The sequence below is a fragment of the Neoarius graeffei genome, chromosome 5 (genome assembly GCF_027579695.1).
Source record: "Neoarius graeffei isolate fNeoGra1 chromosome 5, fNeoGra1.pri, whole genome shotgun sequence".
In the NCBI taxonomy this organism is placed as follows: Eukaryota; Metazoa; Chordata; class Actinopteri; order Siluriformes; family Ariidae; genus Neoarius; species Neoarius graeffei.
In genome coordinates, this window is record NC_083573.1 from 96,932,094 (window position 1) to 96,950,715 (window position 18,622).

The following is an 18,622-nucleotide window of genomic DNA, read 5'->3' on the forward strand; positions in this document are numbered from 1 at the left end:
AAAAGGGGGTCTTGTTGTTGTTAAAGAATTTTATTTTTTTTCCAAAAATAATCTTACATTTACAATCCCAAATCAGAAAAAGTTGGGATGGTATGTTGAAATTTGAGATGAAAACTGAAAACAATTATTTGTATATAATCTTTGACCTCTCTTGCACTCAAAACAATATATCAGCACATTATTTGATGTTTTACCTCATGAATTATATTATTTTTCTAAATAAACACGTTTCAGTTTTGATTCTTGCACCACATTTAAAGAAAATTTACCACTTTATAATGTCTCCATTCCTTCTCACAACACTTAAAAGATGTTTAAAGGTCATAGGCAACGGTCGGAGGTGGAACGTAGAATATCAACTTTATTTTCTAGAAGAATGACCCAAAAAGCGAATTCAATCTTCCTGGTGTCTAGTTTGCACCCTAAAATTGAATAAAACGGTTAAAATATACTGGTTTGCGCAAGTTCCGAAGATTTGTTTACATCTCACTTATGCGCACTTTTACCACCAGGGGGCAGTCGTCATGGCGTCATTCAAGGCAAACAGACTGGGAGCAGTTCAGTGTTTACTTGCGTGCGTTTACACCCGTGTATGGACTTTGGTCGTGAGAGGTTGTGTAAAATGTCTGAAAGCGATCGAGATTTTGAAGTAGGAACTCTCCAAATTGAATATCGAGAGGTGAAACCATATATGTATGAACCTGTGGCCGTTGCGAAGCCATAGTGAATATAGGTAACCATTACTTGACAGTGTGCCGGTAGGCCACATTAGCCTGCCACCTGTGGTATTTCTCGGTGTCAATATATCGGGCCGGACAGAGAAGGTTTGAGCCTTCTCTGTCCGACACTGACACCTAAACTCTCCAACAGACGGGGATTCTTCAAAAAGTGATCGGAGCACAGAGTGGCGTATTTACCCGACTGCCAACCCTCTGGCTTCACGTGCACAATCCACTCTCTCCGCCTCGTCTCCTCTTTCGGAAAAAGCCAACCCTCTCGCTTCACACACACAATCCACTCTCTCCGCCTCTTCTGGAAAAAGCCAACCCTCTCGCTTCATGCGCACAATCCACTCTCTCCGCCTCGTCTCCTCCTTCAGAAAAAGCCAACCCTCTCGCTTCACGCGCACAATCCACTCTCTCCGCTTTGTCTCCTCTTTCGGAAAAAGCCAGCCCTCTCGCTTCACATGCACAATCCACTCTCTCCACCTCTTCTGGAAAAAGCCAACCCTCTCGCTTCACGCGCACAATCCACTCTCTCCGCCTCTTCTGGAAAAAGCCAACCCTCTCACTTCACGTGCACAATCCACTCTCTCCGCCTCTTCTCCTCTTTCGGAAAAAGCCAACCCTCTCGCTTCACGTGCACAAGCCACTCTCTCTGCCTCTTCTGGAAAAAGCCAACCCTCTCGCTTCACGTGCACAATCCACTCTCTCCGCCTCTTCTCCTCTTTCGGAAAAAGCCAACCCTCTCGCTTCACGTGCACAATCCACTCTCTCCGCCTCTTCTGGAAAAAGCCAACCCTCTCGCTTCATGTGCACAATCCACTCTCTCCGCCTCTTCTCCTCTTTCGGAAAAAGCCAACCCTCTCGCTTCATGTGCACAAGCCACTCTCTCTGCCTCTTCTGGAAAAAGCCAACCCTCTCGCTTCACGTGCACAATCCACTCTCTCCGCCTCTTCTCCTCTTTCGGAAAAAGCCAACCCTCTCGCTTCACGTGCACAATCCACTCTCTCCGCCTCTTCTGGAAAAAGCCAACCCTCTCGCTTCATGTGCACAATCCACTCTCTCCGCCTCGTCTCCTCTTTTGGAAAAAGCCAACCCTCTCGCTTCACGCGCATAATCCACTCTCTCCGCCTCTTCTCCTCCCTCGGAAAAAGGTAAAAACTTCTTCCTGAACCGGTCCCGTTGTTACAGTTCACTGCACAACAATAAGGCATGGGGTTTTTCTTCGGAAATTCCTGAACGCACGTCTGCACTCAAGCTTAACAGCAATGCAAGTAAACGGAAGTGGACTCAACTTAAGTGGTTTGTTTGTCTTGAATGACGTCACGCGCCGAGCGGTCACGAAAATTGCCAAACAGAAATTCGCTGCGATCCGCGCTAACTTATTTTAATTATTACTTATTAACAATACTTCTTGGGACCAGAAGAAAATTACAGAGGTTTTTTTTTTAACATATAAAGTTTCAAATGTGCATAAATTGAAAACCGTTGCCTATGAGCTTTAAGGACTGAAGACACCAAGTGATGAAGTGTTTCAGGTGTTATTTTGTCCCGTTCTTCCTGTAAACAGGTCTTAAGGTGTGTAACAGTACAGGATCGTCACTGTCATATTTCTCATTTCTAAATTCTCCACACATTCTCTATTGTGGACAGAGGGGACACACCCTCTTCTTCCACAGCCACGCCTTTGTAATGTGAGCAGAATGTGGTTTTGCATTGTCTCCCTGGAAAAGATGTCGTCTTGACAGCATATGTTGCTCCAAAATCTGTGTACTTTTCTGCATTAATGCTGAAAAAAAAGATAGTATGTACTTACTGTGTACTCGGTAAGGTAAATAATTAAAGCTAGATGGCCTTTCGATTTCATAAAATCGGGGAAATTGAGTTCCCTCTGAAATGTGGTCAGTGTGAGAGATGTTTATTTCTGTAAAATCTCTCAAAATATCAGGCCATTCTGTTCTGTGGCTGGGAAGTTATTTAATTTGAGGGGATTAAAGCAAATGATGTGCATGAAATTGCTCGCTTCTTCACGCAGTCAAGCAGACAGAGGAAGTCCGTGTGTGTGTGCGCATGCGCAGGTTTATCTTCTTCTTCTTTTGGGTTTTACAGCAGCTGGCATTCACAGTGTTGCATTACTGCCATCTACAGGTTTACTTTTGAGCGTGCACTGACAGTTCCATCATTCTGTCACTAAACGAACAGCTGGTCACACCGAGGTGCTCGCTGAGCGCTGATATTTATTAGTTTGGTCCTGCGTTTCCTTTCCTTCGTATATAACATAACGTCTTTTCTTCTCGCTTTCTTTCCATTACTGTAGTCGGTCTTTCACGTTTCATTTGTACACTCGCGTCCTCCATTTTTCTCTCCTGTTTCAAATTTGTATCCCACAATGCCTTGTGCAAACAGGGAAAGCCCACCACGTCATGCATGATGTAGTATCTTGTATTGGGTCATGGTGAAGCAGGAAAAAATAGCGGAGAATTTAGGGCCACGTGGAGATAAATTCATTAATTGTTCTATTAAAAAAATAATAATAATAAAATTGGAAGTCTGTGATTCGAATTCAGTAGCTTTCGGTCCACTAAACAAAAATAATCAGGGAAAATTCTTTTTATGACCTACACTTGAAAAATCTGAAAGGCAGTCTACCTTTAAATTAAAAATACCATAATTAGAATATGAAGTCATTGTAATGAGGCGGCGGCAGGAAGTTTAGGAAGTTTTGGATGGGGGGGCGACGTGTCGTGCGCCAAAGGCATGCCAAATCTAGGGGGGTCCGGGGGCATGCCGCCTGGGAAATTTTGATATTTTTAACCCTCTAAAATGCTATTTCCTGCATTTTGAGAGGCAAATTTTGGTGGAGTAAAGCTAACTTTAATGTCTCATCTCATTTTCTCTAGCCGCTTTATCCTGTTCTACAGGGTCGCAGGCAAGCTGGAGCCTATCCCAGCTGACTACGGGTGAAAGGCGGGGTACACCCTGGACAAGTGGCCAGGTCATCACAGGGCTGACACATAGACACAGACAACCATTCACACTCACATTCACACCTACGGTCAATTTAGAGTCACCAGTTAACCTAACCTGCATGTCTTTGGACTGTGGGGGAAACCGGAGCACCCGGAGGAAACCCACGCGGACACGGGGAGAACATGCAAACTCCACACAGAAAGGCCCTCGTCGGCCACAGGGCTCGAACCCGGACCTTCTTGCTGTGAGGCGACAGCGCTAACCACTACACCACCGTGCTGCCCAAAATTTGACTTGGGATGTTAAAAAAAAATTATACTGAAACTTGTCTCGTTATCATCAAGCAACTTGGGTGCCTTTGTCGAGCCCAAAAAGTTTGCAGTGGATATTTGTCTGAAACTCCCCTTCATGCTGATTTTCAGTGAGTGGTCAGGGCAGCAAGCGTATTCATGTAGCTCTAGAGCAGCATCAAGTTTTTGGGCACCCAAAACTGCATGAACGCTATCTAGCCATCCGGACAGGACACGAGTTATCAGTCAGATACAAATGTAGCGACACCTGTCATAGCCTTGCTGTCACAGGGTCCCCGCTTTGGTGCGAGTACCCAAGTTCCTATTAAAGTGGCCGGTGAGTGTATTTATGGTGTGTTGCCGAACTGACCTGGAAGTACATTGATGTAAATAACCATCTTTGTGAGATCTCGTAAAGGTATATCTTGGTGTTCCTGGTGTAAGTAACAGTTGTGTGTGTGTCTTTCTCTTTCTTTACAGGTTTCATGAGCTTTTCAAAGCAAAGTTGGGCCTCCTCGGTGATGACGAGGGTGATGCGTATCTCATCGCCTTTCTGCTAAAGGTGAAGAGAAATCAAAAACCTCATGAGTAGCTGTTGAGATACAGTTGTGGTCAGACGTTTACTTACAGTGACAGTGATATGAAGGTCATGGCGATTATTTGGGTTTTCAGTCATTTCTTTGAACTGTTCTTTTTCTGTGGCAGAATGATTGTACAGCATACATCTTTAATTAAAAAAAAACACTAGAATTTGGCGCACAAGATTTAATTTTCTTTGGGTTTTCTGAAATCAACACAAGGTCAAAAATATACATACAGCACACCTAATATTTGGGTAAAATGTCTTTTCGCAAGAAACGTTTTTGTTTACCATAAACAAGCTTCTGGCAGAATTCTGGTTGGATGTTTTATGACTCTTCATGGTAGAATTGGTAGAGTTCAATTAAATTTGTTTTTTTCTTGGCATGGACTCGACTTATAAGCACGGCCCATATATTTTCAATAGGGTTGAAGTCGGGACTTGTTTTAAGTTTAATGTTAGCCTGCTTTATCCTCCACAACCAGCTCTGATGCATGTTTGGGTTCATTGTCCTGTTGGAACTCCCAAGTCGTGTTCAAATTTCTGATGGTTTATGCTGAAGAATTCTGAGGTAGTCCTCCTTCTTCATTATTCTATCCACTTTGTGCAATGAACCAGTTCCACTGGCAGCAAAATGGCCCCAGAGCATGATGATCCCACCACCACCAGCTGGTACAGTGTCCCTCTGTACACGGTGGTCATTGTGGCCAAACAACTCAATCTTTGTCTCATCTGACCATACAGCTTTCCTCCAGAAGGCTTTTTCTTTGTCCGTGTGGTCAGCTTCAAACTTTAGTTAAGCTTGAAGGTGTGAATTTTGGAGCAGGGGGTTATTTCTTGGATAGCAGCCTCTTAGTCCATGGTGGTCTGAACTGTAGACAGTGATCCATCAGCTTCCAGTTCATGGCAGGGCTGTACCATGGTGGTTCCCAGGTTGTTCCTGACCATCCAAACCAATTTCCTTACAGCTGAGGGTGACAGTTTGGGTTTTCTTGAAGCAAAGTGGCTTGGCAAAGTGACTACACCTCACAATAACTTGGATACAATTGTTTGAACTGATCTTGGAATTTGCAGTTGTTTAGAAATGGCTCTAAGAGACATTCCAGAGTTGTGTATATCTGCGATCCTCTTTCTCAGATCTGCACTGAGCTCCTTGGATTTTCCCATTTTACTGTGTGTTGGTCAATCCAATGAGTGCTCTAAGCAAACCCTTTTTATGAAGGCACAGAGAAGCTACCAGCTGTAGTCAATCATAATCACTAACAGGGAGTTAAGAGACCTCGGCCTTGGCAAGATAAGAGACATTTTGGATGTTTCAGCACCTCTGAATTAATAATCTAAGTGAGCGTATGTATATTTTTGACCTTGTGTTGATTTCAGAAAACCCAAAGAAAATGAAAACTTGTGCACCAAATTCTATTGTTTTTTTAATTAAAGATGTATGCTGTACAATCATTCTGCCACAGAAAAAGAACAGTTCAAAGAAATGACTGAAAGCCCAAATATCGCCATGACATTCATATCACTGTCACTGTATGTAAACTTCTGACCACAACTGGAGCTCAGCGTGGCAGTACTGTACGTATTCTGGGTTCTCTGTTTCGTCATTTTTCTTTTAGCTCATGGAGGACACACGTGCAGACTTTACCATGACTTTCAGACAGCTGAGTGACGTGAGTCTGCTCGAGCTCCAGAAGAACTCCATCACTCAGGTCATCATTCTCCTCGTATTCATCCAAAACATTGAGAAACTGAGTAAAAGCCTCATCATCCAATCACATCTTTGGCACTTACTGACTAGCCGTTTGATCAGATCCACTGTTGTATTGTGTGGAGAAAATCAGGCTATAAAGGAGGTTCGGTTCTCTGATTAAAGCCACACCCCGGAGTACAGTTCAAGGCTGTGATTGGACAGTGATTGCATTTCAGTGTTGTATGGCTGCAACTCGATTACTTTTTTTTTTTAAAGCGGTGCAGCATGGGACTGTATTAACGTTTGACCAAAGTCAATATTTAATTCTCCCCTGCTTTTTGAAATGGTAATAAAATGACATGAGTGGTGCTTTTCAGTGTGAAACATTTTCTCTATGTGGTGGCACGGTGGTGTAGTGGTTAGCGCTGTCGCCTCACAGCAAGAAGGTCTGGGTTCGAGCCCCGTGGCCGGCGAGGGCCTTTCTGTGTGGAGTTTGCATGTTCTCCCCGTGTCCGCGTGGGTTTCCTCCGGGTGCTCCGGTTTCCCCCACAGTCCAAAGACATGCAGGTTAGGTTAACTGGTGACTCTAAATTGACCGTAGGTGTGAATGTGAGTGTGAATGGTTGTCTGTGTCTATGTGTCAGCCCTGTGATGACCTGGCGACTTGTCCAGGGTGTACCCCGCCTTTCGCCCGTAGTCAGCTGGGATAGGCTCCAGCTTGCCTGCGACCCTGTAGAACAGGATAAAGCGGCTAGAGATAATGAGATGAGATGAGACATTTCCTCTATACTCTATATTACTCCTGTTTTTACAGACCATGTGGGCTCTCTGGAATCTTTCGTCTCATGAGTATTTCTCAGACTGGATTAAACTTTACTTACAGAGAATTAACAGGTAACACCATGACTTTATTTGCTCCAACACTTCAGCTCGTTCTGCATGTGAACCCTTTCATTCTAACTTTTTTTTGTTTTTCCCTTTGACAGTCAGGTGAGTGATTCAGCAGAGAATCGGTGTCGCAGGATGAGAGGTACGTCCTCCTGAGAGCAGCGTGTCATTTCTGTTGTGCAACAGTGACTACGGCATTACAGTAAACACACTTCTTTCTCTGTGTGTCTTTTGTAACCTGTGTTGTAATACAGACATTAATCCTCACTACGTGTTGAGGAACTGGATGGCCGAGTCGGCTATTAGGAAAGCAGAGAATAACGACTTCTCTGAGGTGAGGAACTGTTAAAACACTTTAACCTGGCCTGTTCAGACTTTTTGCTCTTTTTATTATATTTTAAAAGTCGTAAGCAGAGATGCCATAATATGGCTAAACCTCTAACACTGGCTTGTACAATTAGCATATTTAATTTCTGGTCCTTAAAGCCGAAACAAATGTAAGCCCTTCAGCAGAAAGATCAGATTATAAAATGTTTCTGCAGTCTGATAGTCATTCTGTATGTGACCTGCAGGTGGCGCTGCTGCTTCACACTCTGACTGAACCCTTTGTGAAGAATGAGAGAGCAGAGAGAGCAGGTTATTCCAGCAGACCTCCAGCTTGGGCTTCAGAGCTGAGGGTCAGCTGCTCTTCCTGAGCTTCTCATCTATACACCTACCTCTAAAGAGTTGGTGTTTTTTTAAATATAATTTTTAGATGGAAGCAAAAAAGTGACAAAGATTGAATTTTAATTAAATTTAAACACTGACACTGAGTATACTGTAAATGTTAATGAAAACATTGTTTCAAGTGAAAATGAATCAGTGAACAGTAAATTATAAACGTGAATCTCTGACGAGCGACTCTTTAAAGTGAATCTCCGAGCGATTCTTAAAGGCGGCTCTCTGACGGGCGGCTCTCTGACGGGCAGCTCTTAAAGGCGGCTCTCTGACGGGCAGCTCTTAAAGGCGACTCTCTGACGGGCAGCTCTTAAAGGCGGCTCTCTGACGGGCAGCTCTTAAAGGCGGCTCTCTGACGGGCGGCTCTGTGACGGGCAGCTCTCAAAGGCGGCTCTCTGACGGGCAGCTCTTAAAGGCGGCTCTCTGACGGGCAGCTCTTAAAGGCGGCTCTCTGACGGGCAGCTCTTAAAGGCGGCTCTCTGACGGGCAGCTCTTAAAGGCGGCTCTCTGACGGGCGACTCTTAAAGGCAGCTCTCTGACGGGCGGCTCTCTGACGGGCAGCTCTTAAAGGCGGCTCTCTGACGGGTGACTCTTAAAGGTGGCTCTTTGACGGGCGGTTCTTAAAGGCGGCTCTCTGACGAGCGGCTCTCTGACGGGCGACTCTTAAAGGCGGCTCTCTGACGAGCGGCTCTCTGACGGGCGACTCTTAAAGGTGGCTCTCTGACGGGTAGCTCTTAAAGGCGGCTCTCTGACGGGCAACTCTCTGATGGGCGACTCTTAAAGGCAGCTCTCTGACGAGCGGCTCTCTGACGGGCGACTCTTAAAGGCGGCTCTCTGACGAGCGGCTCTCTGACGGGCAACTCTTAAAGGCGGCTCTCTGACGGGCGACTCTTAAAGGTGGATCTCTGACGGGCAACTCTCTGATGGGCGACTCTTAAAGGTGGCTCTCTGACAAGCGGCTCTCTGACGGGCGGTTCTTAAAGGCGGCTCTCTGACGAGCGACTCTTAAAGGCGGCTCTCTGACGAGCGGCTCTCTGACGGGCGACTCTTAAAGGCGGCTCTCTGACGGGCAGCTCTTAAAGGCGGCTCTCTGACGGGTGACTCTTAAAGGTGGCTCTCTGACGGGCGACTCTTAAAGGCGGCTCTCTGACGGGCAGCTCTTAAAGGCGGCTCTCTGACGGGTGACTCTTAAAGGTGGCTCTCTGACGGGCGACTCTTAAAGGCGGCTCTCTGACGAGCGGCTCTCTGACAGGCGACTCTTAAAGGCGGCTCTCTGACGAGCGGCTCTCTGACGGGCAACTCTTAAAGGCGGCTCTCTGACGGGCGACTCTTAAAGGTGGATCTCTGACGAGCGGCTCTCTGACGGGCGACTCTTAAAGGCGGCTCTCTGACGAGCGGCTCTCTGACGGGCGACTCTTAAAGGTGGCTCTCTGACGGGTAGCTCTTAAAGGCGGCTCTCTGACGGGCAACTCTCTGATGGGCGACTCTTAAAGGCAGCTCTCTGACGAGCGGCTCTCTGACGGGCGACTCTTAAAGGCGGCTCTCTGACGAGCGGCTCTCTGACGGGCAACTCTTAAAGGCGGCTCTCTGACGGGCGACTCTTAAAGGTGGATCTCTGACGGGCAACTCTCTGATGGGCGACTCTTAAAGGTGGCTCTCTGACAAGCGGCTCTCTGACGGGCGGTTCTTAAAGGCGGCTCTCTGACGAGCGGCTCTCTGACGAGCGACTCTTAAAGGCGGCTCTCTGACGAGCGGCTCTCTGACGGGCGACTCTTAAAGGCGGCTCTCTGACGGGCAGCTCTTAAAGGCGGCTCTCTGACGGGTGACTCTTAAAGGTGGCTCTCTGACGGGCGACTCTTAAAGGCGGCTCTCTGACGGGCAGCTCTTAAAGGTGGCTCTCTGACGGGCGACTCTCTGACGGGCGACTCTTAAAGGCGGCTCTCTGACGAGCGGCTCTCTGACGGGCGACTCTCTGACGGGCGACTCTCTGACGGGCAACTCTTAAAGGCGGCTCTCTGACGAGCGGCTCTCTGACGAGCGACTCTTAAAGGCGGCTCTCTGACGAGCGGCTCTCTGACGGGCGACTCTTAAAGGTGGCTCTCTGACGGGCGACTCTTAAAGGCGGCTCTCTGACGGGCAGCTCTTAAAGGCGGCTCTCTGACGGGTGACTCTTAAAGGTGGCTCTCTGACGGGCGACTCTCTGACGGGCGACTCTTAAAGGCGGCTCTCTGACGAGCGGCTCTCTGACGGGCGACTCTCTGACGGGCAACTCTTAAAGGCGGCTCTCTGACGAGCGGCTCTCTGACGAGCGACTCTTAAAGGCGGCTCTCTGACGAGCGGCTCTCTGACGGGCGACTCTTAAAGGCGGCTCTCTGACGGGCAGCTCTTAAAGGCGGCTCTCTGACGGGTGACTCTTAAAGGTGGCTCTCTGACGGGCGACTCTTAAAGGCGGCTCTCTGACGGGCAGCTCTTAAAGGCGGCTCTCTGACGGGTGACTCTTAAAGGTGGCTCTCTGACGGGCGACTCTCTGACGGGCGACTCTTAAAGGCAGCTCTCTGACGGGCGACTCTTAAAGGCGGCTCTCTGACGGGCGACTCTCTGACGGGCGACTCTTAAAGGCGGCTCTCTGACGGGCGACTCTTAAAGGTGGCTCTCTGACGAGCGGCTCTCTGACGGGCAACTCTTAAAGGCGGCTCTATGACGGGCGACTCTTAAAGGCGGCTCTCTGACGAGCGGCTCTCTGATGGGCAACTCTTAAAGGCGGCTCTCTGACGGGCGACTCTTAAAGGCGGCTCTCTGACGAGCAACTCTTAAAGGCGGCTCTCTGACGGGCGGCTCTCTGACGGGCGACTCCTAAAGGCGGCAATCTTCATAAAGTCTTTATTCACAAATACTTATATTTTAAATCTATTTGAATACTAATTAACACTTTTGAGTGACCAGTGACTTTAAAAAATGTTATTTGACCGATAAAAGCCAACGTTCTGCTGATTTGCTTGTCTTTAGCGCTAAAGAGTTATTATTGCACCTAGTGTTCAGAAATAGGAATTAATAACAACAGTCTCTAAGTCCAGGCCTGTTGGGGCAGGAGTCACGCTGCCTCATGCTCAGGGATGGTGCAGAAGCCAGGGCTGTTCATGACAGGGTTGCCAGGTTGTGCTAGGTTAAATATCGTGGGTAATTCAGCTACCAGGAGCTTGTTTTATAGCATATAATCAGAATGAAATCTAATACATTTCCACAAACAAAGGCAGAGTTAAAGTGCAGACTGGGTGTCTATAATGGACGATGGACAGAACCATTTTATTGTTAATGTGTTGCCGAGATTAGAAGAGCAATGGACAGGGAGTGGGTAATATCCGTAATATCAGAAATACACATGAAAGGCTGAAAATAAAAAGAAAAATGTGTCACTTTTCACAATTTCGAATATGTTTTGAAAAGTTCTGGTCTGGCGGCACGGTGGTGTAGTGGTTAGCGCTGTCGCCTCACAGCAAGAAGGTCCTGGGTTCGAGCCCCGGGGCCGGCGAGGGCCTTTCTGTGTGGAGTTTGCATGTTCTCCCCGTGTCCGCGTGGGTTTCCTCCGGGTGCTCCGGTTTCCCCCACGGTCCAAAGACATGCAGGTTAGGTTAACTGGTGACTCTAAATTGACCGTAGGTGTGAATGTGAGTGTGAATGGTTGTCTGTGTCTATGTGTCAGCCCTGTGATGACCTGGCGACTTGTCCAGGGTGTACCCCGCCTTTCACCCGTAGTCAGCTGGGATAGGCTCCAGCTTGCCTGCGACCCTGTAGAAGGATAAAGCGGCTAGAGATAATGAATGAATGAATGAAGTTCTGGTCTTTTGTGTGGTTTTTGGGCTGGGAATTTTGCTAAAACCTGGCAACCCTGGTTAATGACAGTATCTCAGACAAGGGTAAATCAGGTCGCTGGACGGGTGTGTGTTATCTATTAAAGGGTTTCTCGAAAAATTCAAGATAATATTCTGTAACAGAAGCCGCTGCTGGTCCTGCTGTCCAGAAAAAAAAGGGCAAATTATATGATTTAATGCACATACAGTGTGAATATAACCCGTATTTTTGTTTTGTGTTATTTGTATAGACATAGTGTATAATTATAATCACTTTTTAATATTTTATTTTATTAAAAATGACTTGTAAACACGTTTATATTGAATTTTTTGAAATATGTTCAGAAATATCTGCCTGGGTGATTCATCCTTATTACATTGTACATAGTAACAGTATTGGTGAATAAAGCTTACATTTGATATACTCTTATTGTAATATTTCATTCCGTCTCCCCAATTCTCACCTAAAAAGAACAGTAGATGCAATACAGCATAGCGCTGATAGTTTAGTCCATAAAAATATTCCTCCAGACAAATCCACATATTTACAGCACGTGTATTATGTCCGAAGTGAACTCCTTTGTAGAAAAAAAGGGCGAACTTGCTGAAAGTTCACTGCCCACCACGTTTTTTCTGCATGGCCACCATGAGTTCTGACATGAATTCACCACCAGAGGGCGCCGCTACTGACGGTGTAGTCCTCTTTGGAGGTGGAGGTGCGACTTTCCTCAGAGTGACTGCGGCGGGATTGAATCCTGCTCCGGATGAAGATGGTGGAGGAGGTGGTGGAGGAACTCCGCTTGCAGGTGGAGGAGGAGGAGGTGGTGGAGGACCTCCACCTGCAGCTGGAGGAGGAGGTGGTGGAAAATGATCTCCAGATATCGGAGGAGGAGGTGGTGGGGGAAGCTGATCAAGCATAGCTGGAGGAGGGAGGAACGGATCTGGAGGAGGTGGAGGAAGCTCTCCTGACATCATAGGAGGAGGAGGAGGAGGGAGGAAGTCAGGAGGAAGCTCCGTGTCGTCGTTCGGAGGTGGAGGAGGGAACGAGGGCATGGCTTGCTGAGGGGGGAGCGATGAGAGCTGCTTCTTTACAAGCATGGAGGGTGAAGGAGGAGGTGGCAGGGTGGGGTCCGGTGGGGGAGGGGGCAGGGTGTCGGCTGGAGGTGGCAGAATGAAAGCTGGGGCCTAAAAACAAAACGCACACAGAAAACTATGTTTATATATCGTTCATTTAAAATCATGTTTGCTGGCTTTTCTTTCTTTCTTTTTAGTTCTGCACTGGAGGTACAGTAATAGAAAGTTTTAGCCACCAGTTTAGCATTCTTCAAACCACAGAGGTCTAAATCCTCATATACACTTGTTTCAGACAGATGTGGATTTGTTTAGTGTCTCAAACAGGTCAAAGGTCATCACAGAGCTAAAAACAGGTGCACGTTGTACACAGTTCATTTTTTCTTCATTCATGAAGGATGCAAACGTTTACATTTAATTGTAGTCTTCATTTATACAGACTTACACAATGCATAAAGGGTGTGAGTATACCAAATAAATAAATATACAGTTAGGTCCATAAATATTTGGACAGAGGCAACATTTTTCTAATTTTGGTTCTGTACATTACCACAATGAACTGTGAACAAAACAATTCAGATGCAGCTGAAGTTCAGACTTTCAGCTTTAATTCAGTGGGTTGAACAAAATGATTGCATAAAAATGTGAGGAACTAAAGCATTTTTTAAACACAATCCCTTCATTTCAGGGGCTCAAAAGTAATTGGACAAATTAAATAATTGTAAATAAAATGTTCATTTCTAATACTTGGTTGAAAACCCTTTGTTGGCGATGACTGCCTGAAGTCTTGAACTCATGGACATCACCAGACGCTGTGTTTCCTCCTTTTTAATGCTCTGCCAGGCCTTTACTGCAGCGGTTTTCAGTTGCTGTTTGTTTGTGGGCCTTTCTGTCTGAAGTTTAGTCTTTAACAAGTGAAACGCATGCTCAATTGGGTTGAGATCAGGTGACTGACTTGGCCATTCAAAAATATTCCACTTCTTTGCTTTAATAAACTCCTGGGTTGCTTTGGCTTTATGTTTTGGGTCATTGTCCATCTGTATTATGAAACGCCGACCAATCAGTTTGGCTGCATTTGAGCACACAGTACGTCTCTGAATACCTCAGAATTCATCCGGCTGCTTCTGTCCTGTGTCACATCATCAGTAAACACTAGTGACCCAGTGCCACTGGCAGCCATGCATGCCCAAGCCATCACACTGCCTCCGCCGTGTTTTACAGATGATGTGGTATGCTTTGGATCATGAGCTGTACCACGCCTTCACCATATTTTTTTCTTTCCATCATTCTGGTAGAGGTTGATCTTGGTTTCATCTGTCCAAAGAATGTTCTTCCAGAACTGTGCTGGCTTTTTTAGATGTTTTTTAGCAAAGTCCAATCTAGCCTTTTTATTCTTGAGGCTTATGAGTGGCTTGCACCATGCAGTGAACCCTCTGTATTTACTTTCATGCAGGCTTCTCTTTATGGTAGATTTGGATATTGATATGCCTACCTCCTGGAGAGTGTTGTTCACTTGGTTGGCTGTTGTGAAGGGGTTTCTCTTCATCATGGAAATTATTCTGCAATCATCCGCCACTGTTGTCTTCTGTGGGCGTCCAGGTCTTTTTGCATTGATGAGTTCACCGGTGCTTTCTTTCTTTCTCAGGATGTACCAAACTGTAGATTTTGCCACTCCTAATATTGTAGCAATTTCTCGGATGGGTTTTTTCTGTTTTCGCAGCTTAAGGATGGCTTGTTTCACCTGCATGGAGAGCTCCTTTGACTGCATGTTTTCTTCACAACAAAATCTTCCAAATGCAAGCACCACACCTCAAATCAACTCCAGGCCTTTTATCTGCTTAATTGAGAATGACATAACGAAGGAATTGCCCACACCTGCCCATGAAATAGCCTTTGAGTCAATTGTCCAATTACTTTTGGTCCCTTTAAAAACAGGGTGGCACATGTTAAGGAGCTGAAACTCCTAAACCCTTCATCCAATTTTAATGTGGATACCCTCAAATGAAAGCTGAAAGTCTGGACTTTATGTCCATGTCCATTATATAACTATAACTATAACTATAACTTGAATATGTTTCAGTAAACAGGTAAAAAAACAAAATTTGTGTCAGTGTCCAAATATATATGGACCTAACTGTGTGTGTGTATATATATATATTTTTTTTCAGGCAAGTGTGATTTAGATTTGCTTGATGTCAGATATTATTATTATTATTAGTCCATCCATATTCACTGGATATGAGCAATCGTGCACTCTGATTGGCTACTCTACTACTAGGATATCAGCTCATATACCGTGAGTAGAGAAAAACAAAATGGTGGAGCGTGTTGCTGAACCAACCGAGGACAAAATAAAAACTTGACTCGAAAACAAAACCCCACAAAGTGTTATCGAGTACTTAAAAGAAACAGAAATTGCTAAAAGAATGTTTTTTCCCCCTGTTCCATACACCAGCCCCGTTGATGGCAGTAATGCACCTCTAAGTTGGTTTGCCAACCACCAAAAAACCCTGAAGAAGAAATCCCAAACCCCAAAAATACAAAAAAAGCAACAAAATATGAAATAAAAGTATTTGATGGTAAGAATGTATCTGTTTTTTTTTAAAATTATTTTTCACATTTTTCACAAATCGCTCCTGTCATTTCGCGGGTTTGTTTACATTCTAAGTGGAAATGATTTTGTTGGATGTTTTGTACGCAGTTTTTATTTATCAAATTTGCTAAAAATAAAATTGCACTGTTTCTCAAAATCCAGTGAATGTGGATAGAATAAAACAGTTATTCCACTCAATCTCATCGTACATGGATTATAGACAACTCGGTGCTACGCACCTCGTCGGCTATCAGCTCATGTACGACTTGATTTCGTGGAATAACTGTTAAATATTATTATTATCATTATTATTATTAGCATCTATTACTTTTTAATTACATTAGCATTGTAAGCCAAGTACAAACCTAATGCCAGGATCAGATTACATGACTTCAGCCTGATTTTGACATGATTTTGTCACGGCTGACAAATTCCCAGCGTCTGACCTCAATATAAACATTCAGGAACAAAAACAGGTCTTATAGTGTGACATAATCGAAGAACAGTGATGTTTCTGGGATGCCCAGAAACGTCTAGCACTTCTTTTTTTTTTTGTACCAACTTTGACAACTCCTACATCATGTTCCTTGATAGCCCTGATTGACAATTTCTTGACCTTCCTCCCTGAAGACACGAATAATGATTGGTTGAGGTCAAACTTATAGCGTTGCCAGTCCCACGATCAAGACGCGGCAAGAAATAATGGCACTATAAAGATCTAATCTGACATGGTGACCACTGCGAAAGATAAAAACATCATGGGGTTTGATCCCAGTGTAAAGAAGAAGAAGAAGAAGAAGCAAAAATTGGTGCCAAACATGTTTTGGTTGATTTGTTTAAATTTGTGATCTAACTTTTCCATTAAGACGATCCTTCATGTTCAATAAAGAAATTTTCTACGCACACACACTGAATAAATTACAAGTCATCTGGTCCTTGTCTTAGTAAAAATGTTAAAAGGCTTATTTTGAGCTGTTCATACAGATTATATCGTTGGAGGTTCACTCAGATGTCTCGTCATTGTGCTAATGGATGCTGTACCACAGTCTCCAAAAGTTCACTCTGTTTCAGACTAACGTTACTCTGGCAAAGTTTTTCAGCATTTACAACAATCTGGCTTCAATCTTCTTCATTCCACACTTTGTTACAGACAGCTGGGAAATATTTATAACACACAACACATGCTCTTCTTCTAAATGAAAGCACTAGCTGGAGTAAATACTATACACGACGCAGTTAAGTCAATATCAGGTGTTAGTTGTTAAGAGCATGTTCACCTTGAGCGCCGGCGCTGGATGAGGCTGAGGAGCATGTCCGTTGGCTGCTTTGGCTGAAAAACACAATTATAACATTTTTATTCATGTATATATTGCATCAGTCATTTAGTTTCTTGGTGGAAAAAATAGAAATACGCCATTTTTTCCCCAGAGTTTAATCGTGTTTTTCCTGAGGGGTATTTTTTAATAAGGTGTGACCACAAGTTGAGCTTCTCAAAGTGTATTTCTCGGCCATGAAATTGCACCTATTGTATTTTATAATGAGTGAGAAATTAAGAGAAGTAGACCATCGCGCATCCACCTGCTGTTTTCTGCAGTTCCTGAATCAGCCGATCCCTTGATGCATAAAATCACGCGGATACAAATCAAGAGCTTCAGTTAATGCTCACAATGTTCAAACATCAGAATGGGAAAAATTGTGATCTCACAGTGAAGTGTGACTTTCTTTCACTGTGGCATGGGTGTTGGTTTGAGCCAGATGGACTGGATTGAGCATTTCAGAAACTGCTGATCACAACAGAGTCTACACAGAATGGTGCAAAAAATAAACATAGTGTAAACGATAGTTCTGTGGGTGGAAAGTAAACAAATGCCTTGTTGATAAGAGAGGTCAGAGGGAAATGGACAGATTGAGCAATTCAAGCTTTTTTTTTTTGCCAGGAAGGATATAGTAACTCATAGCAACTCTTTATAACTGCGGTGAGCAGAATAGCATCTCAGTATCAGTGGCAGCTGGTAGTCTTTCAAACAGGGGAGGCTGGTCGGTTACGATATTTCCAGATTTTAAAAGAAAAAAGAAAAAACACATCAGTTTTGCCCATACTCTTGCCTCTGATCTGGCTGATTGTTGGCAGCGTCACAAACTGTGAAATAACAGGTTCTTTTGGCCCATTAGCCTACTGTCCAATATACATGATGGTGGTGTTGGGGGGGGGTATATTTTAACATTTTATATTTTAAAATTGTGGCATGTTGTTTAAAAATTGATCATTATTGAAAGCAGCTCTTTGTCAGGAACCTCAGCAGTAACAGCAGAGTGTTCTGGAATAGGCACAAGCACTGACCTTGGGGAGCCAAACAGAGAGCTGGGTGCCACACATTTCATTCAGTGACACTTTCCCTATATTTTACTTATTTTGACTGAGAAATGTTTTATTGACAATTTTGATAACCCTTCACTTTTAATCCAGGTCTGTAGTGTGAAATGTTCTCGGCTGTGTTTTTGTTTAAAAATGTTTTCCAAATTGTAGCTGTGTTTAATTCATATCCAGAAAAATATATATTCCAATATAATATACTCAGCATAAACATTTTAAATAGATTCTATATTTTTGGTCCATCCATGACATATTACTAAAGTAGCCTATTTACTGTTGTTGATGTGGGTCACTTGCTGTTAGCCAATTCACTTTCTCGTACCAGGAGAGCTGAAAGGAACGAGTATTATTCCCTACCTTTTTCACCAAGTCAATTTGAGGTGTTGGTCTACCCTGCTCTTTAATTTTAATTTTTTCCTCGAAAGGAAGACTGGCAAATGGCTTCGCCAAAATTAAATCAGCAATGCTTGGCATCCATGCGCAGCTTTCTTGCTAGCTGACTAGCCCCCTCAAGTTCAAGTTCAGTCACTCAATTAAACGAAACTTCTAGAACTAAGATAGCAAACTTGACAACACTATATTTACACTTTATTTACAATGAAAATATATACAAACTAAAAAAGCTGGTAGAAACCGTATGTAATGAATGAAATCAAAATGTAAGCTGATCTCTTACAATACACCACAGCACTTGCGAATCCGCATGGGACTGAACTGAAATTCACCGCTGCCTGTCTATATTTGAAACGAGCTGTCAATCAAAGAAAATATCCGGCCGCTTTCACCAATCACCAGTCTCCTCGCGGAAACTGCCATGTCCCTCCCACTGTGAGGCTGGGAGTCCATGGGCAGGCGTTTTCGCAGTATTTGTCCAAT

General features: G+C 44.5%; 2 protein-coding genes across 5 annotated transcripts in view; one reads left to right on the top strand and one right to left on the bottom strand.

Moving 5' to 3' along the window:
• Positions 1-12,103, top strand: part of LOC132887140 (protein adenylyltransferase SelO-like) — a 31,192-nt gene extending 19,089 nt beyond the window's left edge. For all 4 annotated transcript variants that reach the window (XM_060922553.1, XM_060922554.1, XM_060922556.1 and 1 more), the window contains exons 14-19: positions 4,463-4,544; positions 6,182-6,274; positions 7,070-7,149; positions 7,242-7,285; positions 7,398-7,477; positions 7,716-12,103. In XM_060922553.1, coding sequence (XP_060778536.1) covers positions 4,463-4,544; positions 6,182-6,274; positions 7,070-7,149; positions 7,242-7,285; positions 7,398-7,477; positions 7,716-7,838 — 502 coding nt within the window. In that variant the 3' untranslated portion in view covers positions 7,839-12,103. The remainder of the gene's footprint in view (positions 1-4,462; positions 4,545-6,181; positions 6,275-7,069; positions 7,150-7,241; positions 7,286-7,397; positions 7,478-7,715) is intronic.
• apbb1ip (amyloid beta (A4) precursor protein-binding, family B, member 1 interacting protein) overlaps positions 11,979-18,622 on the bottom strand; it is a 122,032-nt gene continuing 115,388 nt past the window's right edge. The window contains exons 13-14 of the mRNA XM_060922552.1: positions 16,650-16,702; positions 11,979-12,893 (exon numbers count right to left, since the gene is read on the bottom strand). Coding sequence (XP_060778535.1) covers positions 12,321-12,893; positions 16,650-16,702 — 626 coding nt within the window. The 3' untranslated portion in view covers positions 11,979-12,320. The remainder of the gene's footprint in view (positions 12,894-16,649; positions 16,703-18,622) is intronic.